This window comes from Myiozetetes cayanensis, unplaced genomic scaffold (assembly GCF_022539395.1).
Source record: "Myiozetetes cayanensis isolate MyiCay16 unplaced genomic scaffold, myiCay2020 scf27, whole genome shotgun sequence".
NCBI lineage: Eukaryota > Metazoa > Chordata > Aves > Passeriformes > Tyrannidae > Myiozetetes > Myiozetetes cayanensis.
Genome location: NW_026087488.1, coordinates 2,112,458 through 2,131,360, shown reverse-complemented (window position 1 = coordinate 2,131,360; position 18,903 = coordinate 2,112,458). Strand labels below are relative to the sequence as shown.

At 47.1% G+C, this 18,903-nt stretch overlaps 1 protein-coding gene across 9 annotated transcripts in view; it reads right to left on the bottom strand.

Annotated features, from left to right (window-relative positions):
* The window catches only part of BCAS3 (BCAS3 microtubule associated cell migration factor), a 302,017-nt gene extending 284,837 nt beyond the window's left edge, over window positions 1-17,180 (bottom strand). For all 9 annotated transcript variants that reach the window (XR_007629761.1, XM_050321864.1, XM_050321866.1 and 6 more), the window contains exons 1-6: window positions 17,100-17,180; window positions 15,642-15,729; window positions 12,864-12,918; window positions 11,608-11,680; window positions 10,710-10,816; window positions 2,458-2,539 (exon numbers count right to left, since the gene is read on the bottom strand). Coding sequence is in view for 8 of the 9 variants with exons in the window: in XM_050321864.1 (XP_050177821.1) it covers window positions 2,458-2,539; window positions 10,710-10,816; window positions 11,608-11,680; window positions 12,864-12,918; window positions 15,642-15,712 (388 nt within the window). In the remaining variant the exon portion in view is untranslated. The remainder of the gene's footprint in view (window positions 1-2,457; window positions 2,540-10,709; window positions 10,817-11,607; window positions 11,681-12,863; window positions 12,919-15,641; window positions 15,730-17,099) is intronic.
* Between the last annotated feature and the right edge of the window lie 1,723 nt (window positions 17,181-18,903).

Genomic DNA, 18,903 nt, shown 5'->3' with positions numbered 1-18,903 from the left:
CTTAGCAAGTGGGACAGCACAAGGCAAAGCAGGTATTTGGCCAGGGGGTTGTAAAATGAATGGTAAGGAATGAAAAATGGGAGGCTGTAGCACTGACTGACTTCAGAAAGCATCAATATTCTGAATTTGTAGGTAAAAGAACAGCAAAGACAACTAAGTACATGTATTCTTTCCTCAGCACTGATCTTGCAGAAATATCTGCAATGGACCTCAAAACAAAGTCAAAACACAACATCTTTTTAAAACTATTAGAGGAGCTCTGAATCTTTTTTTTTTACGAGTGACTTTTGCTTGATTCTCTCACCACCTCCAACTACCACGATCTACACCACAACAGTGCCAGGGCTCAGAAATCCTCTTGCTAAGACTGAAATTATTCTCACAGTCTAAATATCAGCCCTGCAAGCCCCAAAACCTGGTCACAGTGAAAACCTTCAGGCCCCGAGAAGGCCATTCAATTGTAAACTCTACAAAGTAACTGAAGCCATGGCTCCTATTGAAGGAGGCACAGCCTGACCCCGGAGGAGAGTTAAAGCCTGTGTTTTTAGCATTATTTACAGAAATCTGTCCATTTTTCATGGCCAGGATGCAGACCTGGCCATGGCCACGGGACATCAAAGCTCTGCAGTGCTGGGCCAGCTCAGGCCTCGCCAGCTCTGCTGGCTCAGGCAGGAGGTGCCCCAAGAGCCTGGCAGAGCTGCCAGCTCAGAGCAGCTCCAGGAGCCCCAGAGCAGCTCCAGCCCGGCCCAGCTCCTGCCACACCTGCCCCCAGCCCAGCTGGCAGCTCCCAGGGCCTGCCCCTGCCCCCAGAACCCGCTCCAGCAGCTCAGGAGAGCTCCTGAGCGAGATCCCTGCACGGCACAGCTCGGCTGCCACGCCGGGTCACGGTGCAGGGAGCACCCAGAGGAGCTCACATCAAAGGGCCAGGCATCTCCAACCAAACAGCTGACAAACTATTCAGCTCTGCTTCTGCAAAGTCACCAAGTTAAAGCCATGGGCTTTCCTTTCACACCTGGGAATGAGCTGCTTATCACCAACCGAGATCTGCCTTCAGGAACGTGCCAAATCCATCCACCCAGAGACTCCTATTTTCAATAATTCCCTTTTTACAGCTTTACAGTAAAACAGTGTTTGGGCCTGCTGATGGTAATCAGCTTCTCCTTTACACACTCCTTTTATTTTGTTCAGAATCATTAAAGCTCATGTGTTAGTTATCTAAGGCCTCTTATTACAGCTTTACTTTTATCTGATTCCAGATACCGGTCAATGATACATTCATGTACTTTTAATCAAAGATTTATTTAAAGCAAGCCATGTAAAAAGAGACCAAAACATGTTTTTAAAAGGTTTGGCTTAATTTAATATGAGCTAATTTGAATAGTTTTCTAATGTAACAACCACCATTGTCAGATGCTAAATACATGGAATTTAGAGACAGAAAGACAGTAACTTCTTGAAGGAGTTCATGAGCAGTGGAAGTCGACTGAAAAATCAAAAAGCACTGTTTTATTGTCAGAAAAAAACCAGAACTTGCAGGTTCTTCAGTTAATTCATTTTCATTTCCATTTACACTTCTCTTTCTCCTTTTTTTTCCCCCTTTGAGAGAGGAAGGGGCATAGATATCCCTCACTTAATGACACACAAGAGAGCAAAAGAACAGCTCATCAGGAATTGTGCAGCATTCCTGCAAATGGAATTCGAGGCACAACATGCTTGGGAAGTACTTTAAGTTATTTTAACCTATATTATAACCACATACACTCATGCTTTGTGTATTCCTCTGCTCAGAACACCACCAAGACAACATATAAGGTGTCCATTAAACCTTTAACTTTCTCCATTTGCTGTCTTTGAAACAGACAAAATTATAATAATTTCATAGTTTTGGAATATTTTGAACAATTAAGATTTCAGGCTGTATTTTTGAGTTCACCAGTGAATTCATAACTTATTACTGAAAATTGTAATCCAGCACAATCCCAAAACACCTTGATCAGGCCAGATATTGGCAACCAATTCAAACCAGAGCCCAGCAGCTCTGAGGCCTTTCAGAGGTCTACAATTACATTGTGTCTGGATTGAACAGTGTCATTTTTAAAGGGATTTGCTCGTTGTACGGTTGCTTAAGTTTTGCATCAAGTTCTTCCAAGGGTTAACTCAATTTCTGGAACGATCCTGTTAAACTAAACAGCTTGGCTTAGGAGTTGATAAACCAGTATTTAAGCAGGGACAGAGAGGAGCTGCCTGTTGGCACTCAAGGGATGATAAGAGTTCAACTCCTTAAAAAGGTCAAACCGAGTAAACTTTATGTAAAACAAGCAGAAATTGAACAAAGCAGAAGCTAAGCCTCAAAAAAAAAAACCCAAATTCTGTTGTTCTCTTACTTCTACTGGAGTGGAAAAGCAGCTTTTCCGAAGAAGTTCTGCTGGATTACGAAGCACATAACTCAGAACTTACTGATTTGTGGGGCTGGCAAAATCCGTGCGGCTCGAACGGGCCCGTGGCGGATGGAGAAGAGCTCCTGAGCTTCACCACTGATCTGCAAAACACAGGGACTGTGAGCACACAGGGGGCACAACACACAGAGACTGCGAAAAATCGACACGTTCAGCAGGTGAGACAGCAGGAACAGACACACTGCAGCAAAGGGAGCGGGGCAAGGAGGTTGGTAAAACTCTGCCTTTCAACTTCTCCGAGAGAGAGAACATCTCCTGAACTGAGTGCTCGTGACCACACGTGTTGGAGAAGCAGCAAGGCTTGAAGGGGACTGCAGAGTAAAAAACTCACAAAAACCTGAGGAATCTGCAACACAAGCACCCACCTGCTGCTGAGAAAGATGCCAACTTGCCAGTGCCCAAGAGTGGCAAACACGGGGTGGGTAAAAGAGATGGGAGAATTTCCCATGTTGGTTCATTGCAGACCCACCAGGTGGGAAAATGACGGTTAAAAACAGGAGGGCAAACTGCTTCAGTTATGTCACCAGTGGCAAATCTTGAAAAGATTAAGCCAGGAGTGGTTAAGATGGATTTGCAGGCTTCCTGCAACGGTCAGTGGGAGCGTGTTTCCGTAACTGCCTGGTAACGGATCCGACACGGAACGTCAAACTCCAGGAAAACGGCACAGGTTGTGAAGCTCATTTCCAAACAACCAACGGCTTAAAAACACATGTAATGAGGCCCAGAGCACAGCCAAGGCTGGCACAGAGTTCTGCCAAACAGGCAGCTCGCAGTATCAGAGGGGAACACGGTTTGGAATGAGGTTCTTAGGAGTCAATAAACTGTAAATTCAAGTGAACTTTTGGAACTGTCACTTTATGGCTGTTTCCATTTCTTTCCGCACTCCAGCTCACACGTTCAGAAAGTTAAAATGCTCCTACTGTTTGACCAACAAATCCTAAATACAGCACTCCAGGCTCTCAGCTCAAGTCCAGTCTTAAGCTGGAGCCTTGTTATTTTTTATCATTGCTCTGGATAATGTGAAGGATGAAACCCAGCCCGGTGAAGCACAAGTTTGAGTACAATGACTTTGAAAACACTCTTTACTACAGAGCTAGCCCACCCTTCTGCACACAGTAACACAATGGAGAGAACTCCTGCTTTTCCCTATTATGCCTGGAGTAACAAAGCTACACAAATGTGGGGAAATCACATTCCAAGCCATTTTAGCTTTGCAGACAGGTAGCAGTTCCACTGATATCCAATGACATCAATTAACACTGCTGTTAATGACACCATCAGAGTTACTCCTGACAAACACAACAGTTTTAAAACTCTAATCAATATGAGAATTAATCCCTTGGTCTACCCTGCTCTTGTTTTATTAGGCAGATGTTCTCTGATCACAGCAGATTCTCCTCTTCCCTCCAGCAGCGTCTGAACACACATTATGGTGCTTCAGCTTTTGCAAAACAAGTTTAATTCTCCCCCAGGGACAGCCAGAGGCCTCTGCTCTGAACAGCTTCTCCACCAGATTCTGCACAAGACCCAGGAATGAAGGTCAGGAATCAGCTCAGTAAAGGTTTGCTGATTGGTTTTAACTGATGGTGAGCTGGGAGTGCAGTGTGGAAAAAAACCATCAAGATAAAAACATCTGCATCCAGAAAAAACAGCCTGGAAAAACGTAGAGCAGAGCTAAGCAGAAAATGAGAAAAAATTAAAGAGAGACAGGGCAATAAAGAGATGAAAAAACTTAAGACAGCAGCACGTTCTCCATCCATCAGAACACAGCAGCTCTGGGGAAAGGGGAGGGAGGAAATGGAGAAGAAGAAAAATACAAGGTTTTGGAACTATTATTATTGGCAATTAAAGCCTTTTTCCCCCAAAATCATGAAAATGCCGCTTCACACGTGTATGCACAACACTGGCCATGAATGAAAAACAAGAGGGAAAGGAACCAGCACAGCAAAGGTACGGAAGAAGTGATCCCCATAAAATATCCCAACCCCATCCAGACACCTCCTGCTCCTTTCTAGCTCTGCCAGCACCTCAGCCCCAGCTCCCATCGACCTCAAAGAAAGTGCAAGTCCCCGAAGGAAGATACACCAAGAAGGCCAAACCTTCTCAGCTCAGGTTCTGCTCTTAAATATCCTGAACTCCAGGAGTCTGTTTATTCAGACTGGGGTGCCAAGACCTGGTAGAGCTTAAAGCTGAGATTTTCAAAGAAAAGCCCAAACACAAATGCAGTTCGTTTGTACTGAAGCATTTCACGTGAAAATCCCAGCCCAGGCTCTTCTCACCCATGTAATGCTTTTACTTTTTAATAATTAATAAACAGGACTTGAAAGATAATTTATTATTTCATATGGGGGGGGGGGATGCCAGAGAGAAAGGTTCAGTGGAGTAACCAAAGCCACAGGATCTGACAGTGGCAAAGATGAGATTATAGGTATTTAGCTCCTGTTCTGAGACCACTGCAATGTTTAATACTGCAGAGTAACAGGTCCTTTCCTCTGTGTAGGATCCCAAATCACGGCATGGTTTGGTTCCAAATAACTTCAACTCTGCAGCTCACGTGCTCCTGGGAGCCAAAAAAGGGCATATTTTAAGACATACCCCCACTGGAGAGTCTAGAATGAAAATACAAGATGCCACCCAACCACTGGCATCTGGTTTGGAAAGGAAATTCAAATTCAGTAACAGGCAGCAAAAGGAAAGTCTACAACATGGAGCAAATTAAAACACTAATATTTAACCTACCACATCTTCATAAAATAACAGGGGTTTTTAAGCATTTGTGTGCCCTTAACTGTTCTACAGACAGGGACTCATAGAAGGCTTTGCACATTGTTGTGTGCCATGAATTAGTCAGAGCCTGGTTGTTCCCTGGTTTGCTTGGCACTGAAAAATGCATCAGGGCTTTGAGTTTGAGATTCCCTCTGACTTTAATTAACTTTTTTTAAACACTACTGCCACCACCAGAAGCTTCAGCCATTTGCCATCTTATAAAATTCTGAATTAACTGTGGTTAATGTCACACCCTTCATTTATCTGTGGACAACACAGACCTTTATTACCAGTGCTGGGGCCACACAGACCAAATCTGTCTCTTCAGGGGAGAAGGACTGGATGGGCTGATCTTCCTGAGACAGCCAAGAGAGAGCCAAAATTTCCTGAGAATGGGACACTTATTCTGTCAGGAACCCGAGTGGGAACCACAGGCAGCCCCACCGGTGACCGGCTGGGCAGGGCTCAGGGAAAGGCTCCACATCCCATTACCAGTCCCTGGAGCTCCCCAGTCTCACACGCACAGACAAAACATAAATAGACCTCATGAATTGGAAACAGAGCTGTAAATTCTTCAAAAGGCACCTGTGAGAAGCGGGGCTGTGGCTGCCACCCTGGACGGGCTCCAGCTAAGTAGCAAGTCCCCGTGGCAGCCCTCGGAGCTCTTAAAAGTTTTTCCTTCCCCATTCCAAAAGCCAAGAATGCTTCCCAAGCAGGTTTCAAGAATGGGATATGAAGCTGTAAAAGCAGCTCCAGGTACTTGCTGTGTGGAAGAGGGAATCCAAAATGACGGCTCCAAGCTGGTCTGATAGAACATCTCAGCTTGGTCAGGATCGAACCACAACTCCCAGACCTACGTGGAAGGCCAGAAGGACACGTGGATTCATATCCCAGCCCCCAGTGAAGTCTTCATCACCCTCTTCCAATGACAGATTGAAGGGGAAGAACTCCTCTCTCCTCCACTTAAGGCATCTTGAGCTTAAAATATGACAGCGCAGCAATCTGGAGCGCTGGTTAATTTTCGATGACAGAGCCGCATTGTTTGGAGCACACCAGTTTGCACCCATAAAAAACACTGAACAAAGGAAGTTTTGTTCACACTAAGGATAACTAATAGTTTCCAACCATAGAAAATGGTTTTCACATGGTGCAAAAAAAAAAAAAAAAAAAAAGAAAAAGTCAAAACATGCACCAAAGTGAAAGAAAATTGAGTTGGGAACTCAATGTTTAAACTACTGTGCAACTACAGAAAAGGAAACTGGGGAATATGGAAAAGGAAAAGGGAATGTATCAGGATGTTATGACAATAAGCAATTGACAGACACCACCACAAAATATTGCTGGATATAACCACACTGGGTTAGAGACAACTTCCAGTCATTGCAGTAAGGAGAGAGTAGGGAAGGACTGGAAGTGAAAGGATCAACTTTAACACTTTAGTTTAGAAATTCAAACAGTCTGCATTTTCATTCAAACCAAATATCTTGAATTACCTAGAGACCATAAGGATTTAGATGCTCAAAGAATATTACAGACATCTACTCTAGTGACTGGACTGAGTATGAAGTGGCACCCAGTACTTTCAATTATGGCAGTGCCATCGAAAACTCTGTAAGACCAGAAAATTTCTTGCACACTGTGCACTCATCCTCAGTGTGAAAAACCCAAAGCCTCAGGAAATGATTTGTAAAGTCCCTCAGACATTTTTCAGGGTTCCTAGGTCAGGTTGTTATTCCATTTTTCCAAGTGGCCAATGCAAGCCTGGACAGTGGTTCCCTCTAGGGATACCTGGACAGAGGAAGGATTGCAGCTGAGGATACCCCAGCCTTGGAGTATTTTTGCTAAATACACATCTGTGCTTGTTAGTCAAAGTCCCCTTTGGTAGTTCCTGCCTTATTCAACTCCAACTCGATCCTTCTTTTTTAATTCCAACACGAGCCATTGAATTAAGACGATTTTTCTACTTTTGAAACATCCAGCGTGCAATGAAACAAAACTTATCTGCCCCAAAGGCAGCCAACATGCATTTCCCTGGACAGGAACATCCAGAGCAGATACTTGGATACCACATTAGGCAGAAACCAGTTCCAACTGGTGTTTGAAACACGAAGCTGGGAGCGAGGCAAAACCAAATTCCAAACAAAACCGCGCCGCCCAATTATCAAATAGGAACTCCTAGCCTTGCCCTGGTGTATTCCCAGATTTCCCCCCCCCAAGCTCAGCGAGGCGCATTTTAAGAACACTTTTAACCTTCCCACCCCCATTTTCCAAACAAAGATCAAAGCAGGGCCCTTTGGATGGACACCTTCCGCTCCTGGTGCAACAAAGAGCTTGCACTGGCAACCCCAGCGCTGCTCCAGACAACCCTCCCCGGCCCTTTGAAGCCGCCCTAATGGTGTCTTCCATTTGCCAGTCACACCCGCGCAGTCAAAGATCTTACTCCGAGGAGATGTTAATGTGAAAGCACTCAGACTGCAGAGAGACACAGGGCCCTCGCAGAAAGGCTGCCGAGGTGTGGGCAAGTCAATGTAACACCATTACCGGCGAGTGTGGGCTTAGGAGCTGTCATAAACACTTCATAATCACTCACACGCCGACTCCACTGCCTGCAACACGTTATTAAGTGCTGAATAGAGCTTCAATTGTAGGAATAAAAAAGCACAATGCCGCAGATAATAGCCTTCCCGAGGAGATTTTCACATAAACGTCAGGTCGTTGCTTTTTCAGATTAAAAGCTTTTTTTAAAAGTGGAGAATGCAGGGTGGGTGTTGGGGACTTAGCTGGAATAATAACATTGCTTAATTACAAGCTAAATACTCAGCAAGGCCAAGTAGAAAGGTTTGTCTAATACCAAAGGACACAAAAAAAAAGTGTTGCCAAATAAGCTCTTAAATATCAAGTCAATCAGGTAACTGCCACATTTTGTTGTGCTGGGATTAAACAAACGAAAAAATGCAAAGGAGAAACAACAGTGTGGACAAAAACCCACCAGGTTATGTTCCCCGTAAATGTGTTGGAAACACAAATCCCGCTCTGGAAAGGTCTTTAAAGTTGGTCTTAAGAACTATCATTCTGTGACAATCCCCAAGACCACCTTACTAAAAAAGGAATCACTCCAACTGTGAATTAACACAACTAACACAAACTGCACAGGTCCAAGTTGAACCTCCCTGCATATGGCCTCAGAATACACAGATGAAGGGCTGACTAAGTGATCCACTATCCCTACAGTCACTAATCTTAAGACTGATGGTAAAATATTTCCACATTTGGCATTTTCTCCATTTCACTGCCCTTCTCACCACAAATACTCCTGCAAAAACTGAACCACGCTCAGAGAAACTGCCCTGCAGTTTCACTTTTGTTATTTTTTCCTCAAATATTAAATACAACCAAAATCTAGGAATTATGAATAAGTGCAATACACTGGGAGGGGGTAGGGGGGGTGGGATGGAGGGTAGAGCCAACCTGGCTGTAGGGTCTTACTGAAAAAGAAAGTAAAATCAGGTGTTTCATGGCCTAAATTGTTGCTCATTCAGACATAAGGAGGAGGAAGGGGAAAAAGAGGGAAAAGAAAGAGGGTGGAGGAAGAGAAAGGAAAAACCCCACCCATAAACCTGAAGGAAACCCTTCTCCCCCATTAGGAAAACTAGAAAACTGTATGGTAATGCACTGCCTGGCTGACAGTGACACTAAGGACAAACAAAATCGTTTAACTTGTCATTTAGTGGCAATCTCCACCAAATGATTCCATGATCACTGCAGTTTAGATGCAGACAGGCACTGCAGAGCTGGCTACACCGAGGTGACCGTCCCCATCCCAAAGAACTGAAACTCTTCCGTTCTTCCTTCCCTCACCCGTATGAGATCCCACCCCACTCTGACAGGGACACTCCTTGGTTTGGACACGCAAAGCCCTTCAGGAGGGGTGCACAGAGCCCTCCTGATGCCAGAGCAGGGGCTTGTTCCACACACACACACTGAGAGGGATGAACCAGCCCCATCACCTCAGGGCTGGGCTCGGCCCAGTGGGACCAGCACAAACCCTACACACAACCCAAACAATTCCAGATCTTTCTCAGAAAACACGGGTTCATTCCGACCAAGAACATTTCAGCTGGCTGAAACAGGGCGTTCTGTAAGAATTCTTCAGCTCAGGATGCTTATCCCGACGGTGCTTTTAATTAATTAATTATCGAAGCGCCCGTCGCCCGGTGTCGCAGCGGCACCGTGTGGGGGGCCTGTGCAAATACAGCGTGGGACAAACTCCCTCAGGGAGCCGGCCCTCCGGGTTTCCACAGAATTACCTGACCCTCCGGGTTTCCACAGGATTACAGGACGGGTCGTCTTGGAAGGGACCTTAAAGATCATTTATTCCATCCCCTGCATGGGCAGGGACAGCTCCCACCATCCCAGGTTGCTCCAACCTGGCCTTGGGCACTTGCAGGGATGGGGCTTCTCTGTGAGGTGCCAGGGCCTCCCCACCCTCCCAGCCCGGAATTCCTTCCCAAAATCCCAACTAACCCTGCCCTCTGGCAGTTTGAAAGACAACCCAGTGGAAAAGCAGATTTTTTTTTCAAATATTAAAAAAAAAAAAAAAAAAAAAGTACCCAAAGCATCTTTAGTGGCTCATTTCAGCTCTAAAAACATAAAATATAAACCCGACCCAAAGTTGGGTTTTGGTCCTTTGAAAATAAACCCCTGAAAGTCAGAAATTGCAAGTGTTTTCTCAGGACAATATTATTTTGGCGTGCAGTGTTCCAAATTTTTGGGTTGAGCTCCTAAATTTTAGTAAACAGTCACAGAATAATGAAATTTAGTGAAGCATATTAGGTGTCACTCCATTTCTGTTAAACCTTCCATCCAATCCAAAAGCTCAGCAGCTTTTTTTTAATTTCCTCATCTCCGGCCAACAAGATGCAATCAAGAGGGGGAAAAACTCTCCCACACTTCCTGAAACTCAATGTAACTGAACTTTGGGTGTAGAAATTAACATTATTTTCTACAAACTACTGCTATGTAAATGTATGTCCTACAAAGGCAACCAAAATTAAAGCTGCAAACCCTGTACATGGCAAATGGGACTGTGGAATACCACCAACACTGTCACACCGGCACTGCTGGGACAAACAAACCCTTGTTTGTGTTTTTCCACCCTTATTCTTTTCTCTTAAATAAAAGATCTTGTTCTTTCTGGGCTACAAACTGTTGCCTAACATCAAACACTGCTCCCAGTTTAGGTCTGAAAGTGTGTTTAAGGTAAATAACGTATCAAAAGCCCTCCAATCTGCAGGTACATGAATTCAGGTGTTTGATCTGTGCTCAGCGTTACCTTCAGACAAGCACATTGCACACAAGCCACGTGACAGCCATGGGAAACGTTGGACTCTTTCAGTAGGAAAAATTAAAAGTAAAATATTAAGGCAGCAGCACAACATGAGCAAAAAAAATCCCCTGGTAGCAAGGAGGGGTGAGCTCTGTACTCACAGGGATGCTCCAGACTTGCATTCCATCGCTGTATCCAATCATCAGCAGTAAGGGGGGCTCGTTCCCAGTGCTGTGGATCTCATGGAACTCCATATTCCTGGATGTATCTGCAGGGGGTTAAACAGCAAAGGCATGAGGAGCAGGTCAGGACCCAGCACAGCTGCCAGGAACACTAGAGGGTGTTTGCTCACTGCACCTTTCTGCTGGCAGAAGCAAAAGCAACCAGAGTGGTTTCAACTTTTCTGCTGGAGCAACACCAGAGTATGTTCTTTAATGCAAACATCAACGACTCACAGAGAAGTTAAAAAGTTTTACAATTTAAAACAATGGAGAAAAATATTCATGGACTACAACATGTTTCTTCCTCCAGGGATGAATAAAACGTGGCAAACTTTTCAAACAGAGACAGATTTGCACAGGACCAACAAAATAAACAGTAACAGATACAGAAATGCACAGGCTAGGCAGAACTATTTCTACATTTGTTCAATTAATTAATTAATTAATCCCTGTCACACCACTGAAAATGTACCTGGGACCCAGACTGGACTCAGTTACATAACGTGGCTTTGAAATCAAACTGCAGGTGAAATAAATTCAGTTCTATGCTTTGTTTGCAACTACCCTCAGGAAAATAAATGGATTTTTTTCTACTTTGCATTTCTTCCCAAGCAGGAGTTTGTTTGCCTTTAGATGAATCACAAGGCCTATTTACTCTGTTAGGCAGGTACTGAGCAAAAGTGCAGCTATCACTTAGAACGTGGGGAAATTAAATACTTAATTATGGATATAATTTATAGATTAATTATGGATATAATTTATGGATAAAACTGACTGGAATTATTGCACATGGGCCCAAAATTCATTAAAATAATGAAGTTGGAAAACGAAGCCATACCATTTAAATCTGCATTTTCAAATCTGACCCAAACAATCTTCTCCTTTTCTTCTGGTGGGGTCCCACTGTAGGCCTGGACAAAAAGCAAAAGGGGTTGAAATAAGTAAATTTAACATTCTTTTTTTTTTCCTCCCTCTCTAAGAGGGAATGTAAGTTAAAAAAAAAGAAAAAAAACCTGATACATGTGTCTCATTGTCACCAGTATTCCTGGGAGCTTTGGTGTCAGGAATTAATGTTTCCATGGGCAATATAACCACATTAAACATCACTTACTAACATAGGAATGACAAATATATATAACAACCAATCTGCTGGGGCAGGTCAGAAATACCACTTGAATTCCAGCAGGTCAGTAAAGTAAAATTTTTACCATTATGGAGGAAAAGCATTGGGAATTCCTAGAAGGAAATCCATGAGGAAACCAAGGCACCAGCTAACCAAGATAATCCTTCAAATCCAAGTCAGGAGTGTTTCCTGAGGCTCCAGTGAGCTGCAGGGCTCCTCCACTACAGACCACAGCTTTCCAGAGGGGAAAACAGAATTCCTGCCCCTCTGCTACTGAGAGGCCCAGGGGCAACATGGGAGGGACCAGTCCAGTTCCACAATTAAATATCAATGTATTTATAGATAATTATATATATTTGAGGTAAAGCCAACACCAATATGTTTACATTGATAAATATCAATGTGGTCTTGTCTAAATTTATCTGTTATATGAAATAATACATCTGACCAAGGGTCAGGCAGAGCTGCACAGTCCCACAGCAGCCAGGACATGCTGGGGCAAGTCAAGGAAACAAGACATAAAAGCAGGATTAAGTTTCTTTTGCCTCCCTTTCTCCTTTTCAGTGCTAAAAGGTGGCAAAGGGTGTCCACCAAGCTGTGCTGCACCAGTCCAGCCACCTCCCAGAAAACACATATTTGTAAGAGGTAGAGCAAGTACCACAGGCAGTCCCTCCCCTCCCCAACCCTCCCACTGCTAAAATTATCACGGGAAAAGCTGCAATCTTCTTCCTGCTATTTATACTGCAGTCCTTCCACTGTGTGCCTGTGATTTTCATTTTATTCTCACTCATCAGAGGAAGTGTGCAGGCCCATCCTCAGCTGCTCTGCAGTCTGAGCTCGCAAACCCCATCTCAAGATTCACATTCAGAGGGCCAAAATATTTGGCTTTTGGGGTTTTTTCTGGGTTTTTTACTTTATTTTGGTCCACCTGACATCCATTTCCAAAGACAGCTTTAAAGCCCTGCACGTACCTGTGGCACAACATCTTGCAGGAAGGTAACAACGCTCTCCATGTAGGACTGTTCCCTGGAAAACAGGAGAATTTCAGCTACCACTGGAGCTCAGAAATGGTCATGGAAATATTAAACAAGGCACACAGAACCAGGGCAAACATGGACAATCCTCAGCACAGAGGAAAATACCAAGTATGCAGTGCAGTTATTTAATACACTGCCAAACACTGGTAATATAAATAGTGGCCTCTAAGAAATGAAAGGAATAAATACAAGCAATAAAAGTCTGTAAAAAAAAAAAAAAAGCTAAGTGACACCTGCTTATGGAATATAAAACCTAACAATGAAGGAATAAGCCACGTTCTCCACATCACAGTGGATGACTGAAGGAGTAGGGGCATTTGGAAATCATCCCTCAGTATTCTTCTCCCTGATTTGGCTGCTACAGCATGAAAATGAGGATTTAACCCCAGTGGGACAAGGAAACTTCCAGTCCTCCTGTGCACGATGTGCAAGGATGGAGTCAGTGGCAGCACAAGGGGGGCAGGAGATGGGAGCGACATCCTCCCTAAGAATAGCAGGGAGAGGTATTTTCAGCCGAGATCTGATAGCTTGGGAAGCTCATTCCTTCTTGGAAGTTCAGCAGCAGCCACGATTCAGGCTGCTGTGGACCGTGAGGTGCATTTGTTGTGGTGGATTTGAAGCGATGCTTTTATTAGCTCGGCCCTGCCCGAGCGGTGAGTCCCTCGTGTAAGTGCTGAGTAACGCGGTGTGGGCTGAGCGGCTCACGCGGATGGGGTCGAAACTGTGCAAGAACTTTGGGGGTTTTTAACGCAGTGAGTAACACTGAGACACTCTAGCAGCAAGAACTACCTTCACACAGTCTGGGACTACTCAAAAAAAAAAAAAAATCCAACAACTCCTCAGGCAACAGCTTTGGCAGCCCCCACACTGACTCGTCTGCTGTCACGGTTTTTCCTGCGCTGACTCAAGGTCTCTGACAGCAACGAAGGAAACCTGTAAACTAAGAACTCCTGGATGGCCAAAGGTGCTCTGTGAAGCTGTGCAAGAGTGTTTTAATAGAAGTGGGAGTGCTTAGCACCTGAAGAGGGAAGTCCTCTGAAGCATTAAGCACTGCACACAGCAATACAGAAGACATTGAAGTCAACGGCTGCACCAGCTGGAAGAGTTTTCCTCTCTGAAAACACAGATAAAAACTAAAACAAAGTCTTAAAGACTTAAGAAAGCTTCCTCCAGCTCATGGTAAAAACAGACTTGGTCCAGCAATCCAAGGATTGCTGCATCCCAGTTTGTCCCAGTGCTTTAGGCTGAGGCCTCACAAACGAGCTGTGGTTTCCAGTGCTGATTCCTCTCAGATTTATGTAGGTCACCCAAACTGCCCTTGCACCCCTGATTATAAAGCTTGGCCACAGGTAGAGTGTTAACCACAGTGTCTGAAGTTTTGGGAATGCCTACCAGCCAGACTCATCCTGTCCTCATGGAATGGACTTCTCCCTCCCCCAGCCACACATCAAAACAAATCTGACACCTGGGCAATGCTTTATGCAGTGTATGTACTCCAGATCTCTCCTGAGGTTGAAAACCTTCCAGGAAGAGGTCTTGAAAGTGCTTAAAAATGACAAAAGCCACCAAAAAAAAAAAAAAGAAGCTTTCAGCAGCAGAACTCTGCTGTGCTGCTCAGCACACACAGACTCAAAACCACTGACATTTGTGAGGTGAACACAGGTACCCCAAGAACAAGACATCATATTTAAAAGAACAAAAAAAAAATAACCATCATAATGAACTTCTTACAGTGTTTTTCTAGTATTATATTCTTAAAGCCTGTTTTCAGGAAAAGGTCATTACAAACAGAAGTGTGTCTGTTGAGGAATCCTGAAACAAACAAAAAAAAAAGCTTCCTCTGTCACAGGGCTGCAAGACAAACCTCAAACACAACTTCCTCTGCTACAACAACCAGTTTCTTGTGCTCTCCAGTAAAAATAGAGTGAATCTTGATGTTTAAACACACAGTCATCTCCAGGGGCAAAAACTGAAGGGAGTATTTTGATGCAGTGCTCTCTCTTGCAGCAGTGTAAGCATCCCAAGAAAGAACTGCTACAAAAATCCTTTAACTGACAAAGACCACAAACCTTCCAGACTGTCTTACAGCCAAAAAGCTCTTCTTGCCATGGAAGCATTTCCATGTGAACACAATGAAAGTCGGGGTGCCCAAGGACAAAAACGGTCTCTTGGGAGCTCTGGCCAAAGAGACAGAGCTGCTTCCTTTCTTCTTGGTTTTGTTCTCTTAAGTTAAAAAGAAAAAAAAAAATAGAATCTACAACTCTACTTACTAATGGATTTTAATGACAAATCTTGATGTGTTTTAATATATCCAGTCCAGGAGGACAAGGTGCTACTGAAGAGAACAGCAAGGAAGGACAATGTGCAGCCTGTCCCTCTGGCCTAAGGAAGTTTGCACCATTGACCTGCAGCCAGTGCAGTGTTTGTACAGCAAAATGGTGCAACCAACACCAAAACTATGCAACATTCCAGTTTCCTAAACCTGCAGCTTTGCTGTGGTGTGTTAGTGCAAAGCACCCCAGGCAGGGAGACAGTTTGACCTGCACCTGAAAGATGGAAATGCAACATGGGCTGACTTTTGGAAAACCGCAGTGGCAACACGAGCCCTCCCAGCTGGCTTGGAAAAGAAACCCCACAAAAACACAGGCAAGGTCCTCCTACAAGAAAATAAAGAGCATTTCAGCCAGAGCTGTTGTTCTAGAAGGTTCTTACGTGGCAGCTTGAGGCCGAACCACCACCCCTCCGGTGCATCGGCTGGGCCGGCGCGGGGACTCCGTCGCCATCGCTTCTGTGCTCACACCTGCAGGAAACACAGCCCTGTTTAACAGCATTACCTGTCACAAACCTCCTGACAGTATTCCTCGAGGTGGTAACAGAGCAGCTCCACTCAGACAAACCTGCAGGTGCCTTTACAGCACTTTTTTTTTTTTAAGCAAAAGAAGAGCACGCGCCCAACCGGCGATTTCTCTTTGCAGTGACTCTGTCACTGCAGCTCCTCGAGAGTTTGTGGGAGCAAAAAAACACCCCACAGGCCTGCATGATAAACTGGAAAAGTATCTCAGCTCTCAACCCTTTCAACCCAAACAATTTCGAGATTAAAGACAGTGGTACAGGCACACAGGTGTCACCACCATTACATAAACCCAGTATTTACTATTGTCTTGGAAAATAATGATATAAAAATAACGTACAGTCACAACTGCAGTGTATTGTACTCTGGAAAAAAAAAGGGTTACACTGAAGCTCACACAAAAAGTGTGGTGGAACACATTCTGCTGTTCCATGTCAGCTCTTTGTGTCACCTGGGAGCGCTGCTTCACACTTCTGATGTGTGAGCACTCTGGGTAATGTTCCTAAAGGCAAAAAGCACTTAAGGAGCATCACAGATCCTTCACAGCTCCTCAGTCCACTCCGCTGTGTCCCCCCACCCCAAACCAAGAACCTGGGCACAAAGGGAGAGAAAAACCCAAACCCCCAACGTGGTACCAATTGCCAGCATCGTTTCAGGTCGGGGCAGACTCTGCCAGGGCCAGCTCAGTAAGTGAGGCAAGATAACGAGCCAGAAGTTAATAACAAAAGTGATAATTAATAACAAAACCTTCAGGAACACAACCGCAGCGTGGCACACGCGTGGAGGAGCCGCAAAACACAAACTGGCACGGGAAGGATGAACCCACCCTCGGGACACCTGAGCCCGCCCAGCCCTGAGTGCCAACACCTGGGGCCACCCCCGTGAGGGGCAGGAGCACCTGAAGGCAGCTGAGCCCCTCATCTTGGGGGATTCCACACAGCTGCGCCCCAACCAGCGGCACCTGCGGCGCTGCCAGGGCAGGGACCCCCCGTCCTCCCCCCGCGGCCGGGCCGGCCGGGCACCCTCAGCTATTGAGCAACTCCCACCCAAACGCCGCGACCTGCCCGGCCTTTTGTCCCCGTTTCGGCCGCCCGGCGAGCGGGGCCGTGTCCGAACCGGGACCGCCCGGTGAGCGGGGCCGCGGCCTCGCCCCTCGCCCTCCCGCCGCCCCGCCGGGGGTCCCTCAGGCCGCACGGCCCGGCCTGCCCTGCCCGCCACCCCCCGGCCCGCCCCGGCCGCGCGTCCCCGGCGCTCGGAGCCACCTCAGCGCTGCCCCGGGCGCGGCCCGCGCGGCGCCCCCTCAGCCGCCCAACCCTCACCTGCGGCCGCCGCCGGCGCCACTGGCACTGTTTGGGACCCCCCGGCAATGACACCCAGCGCTCCGCGCCCGCCGCCAATCAGCGCCCGGCGGGGGCGGGCGCTCCCCCAGCGCGGCCAATGGACGGCCGCGCCGCCGGCCGGGGGGCGGGGCTCGGGGGGACGCGGAGGGAGGGGGGCGGAGCCGCCTCCTCCTGCCCCGCCCGCCGGCTTTGTTTACATCGGGGATCTCGCGAGAGCCGCCGCGCGCACGTGGGGCGGGGAGGGGGGAGGGAGGCGGGGCCGAGCCGGATTGGCGGAGTGAGCCACGCCCGAGTGACGTCATGGGGCGTGGTCAGCGCGTGAGGGGACCGTGAGGGGACCGTGAGGGGACCGTGAGGGGACCGTGAGGGGACCGTGAGGGGACCGTGAGGGGACCGTGAGGGGACCGTGAGGGGACCGTGAGGGGCAGGCTGGCGATGAGGGGATCGTGAGCGTCTCCCGGGGCTCCCTCGGGGTCCGCCAGGGCGGGAGCGGCTCGGTGGGTCCCAGTGGCTCCTGAGGGCCAGGAGCCGGTGCCGCTCAGAATTTGGGTGCTGTGGCAGCGCTGCCCCAGTGCTGGGGAAGAGAAGGCTCCGGGGAGATCTCAGAGTGCCTTGCGGTGCCTAAAGGGGCTCCCAGAGAGCTGGAGAGGAACCTGGGACAGGGATGGAGCCACACGGCACACGGGGTGGGTTCACGCTGGCAGAGGGTGGATTTAAATTGGATATTATGAAGGAATCCTTCCCTGTGAGGGTGGGCAGGCCCTGGCACAGGTTGCCCAGAGAAGCTGTGGCTGCCCCATCCCTGGGAGTGTCCAAGGCCAGGTTGGACGGGGCTCGGAGCACCCTGGGCCATGGAAGGTGTCCCTGCCATGGCAGGGGTGGCCCTGGGTGACCTTTAAGTCCCCTCCCCGCGCCCCCGGGCTGTGGGCTCTGTTCGCAGTGCCCTCGGGGTGACGCCCCTGGCCCTGCTCAGCTCGGGTTTCCAGCAGCACCAGGGGGTGCCCAGCCCCAGGAATGCACCCTGTGACCGCCTCTGCGTTCCTGAAGAATGAAAGCAGCACCCACAGAGCACCCACGGGCTTTGCACATCCTGGAGCTTTATTTCTCAAGAGAGGAGAGGGTGTGTAACTCAGGCTGGATTTACCAAAGGAGCCTCTGCTCACACACCAGGTGTAAATTGCCACGCTTGGCTGTCTCAGCTTTGATTGATGATTTCAGAGAGGCCAAGTGATAAATAGGTGGGCAAAACACACAGGAGCAAAGTGCTGCCAGGTTACAGCAGCAGGTTTGAGACCAGTGCAGAGGAGCTTGGGATGGATGGTTCATGACCACCATCCAGCAGCTTTCCTGGGAAAAACTGTAGGTTTTGCTCCGTTTATCAAAAATGGAAAAAACCCCCAAAGCTGGAGAAGGCCAAGTGTAAAAGTGGTGTGAGGGATCTTCAGAAAACGAGGCACACGTTCCTGAATGCAGCAGAGTTTGGTGAAAACTTTAACTTTGCTCCTGTATAGAGCAAAAAAACTGGGAAATTTGCTCCAGTCTTTATTCTTCAGCACCTGCACTGACAGTCACCTACCCCAGTGGTTACACTGGCTCTTTAAAAGGTTCAGTGTGGTGAGGTCAACAGGAAAATAGGTAATTAGTACCTCTTGGATTATTACCTGAAAGATTGTTGCCAGGGAAGTCCACACAGTTGCTGTGGCCTCAAACTGAGTTCCATCCTCACACAAACAGGTTCCTGCAGATCCAGTCTGCACAGGCTGCCACTTCCATCTCCCAGTCG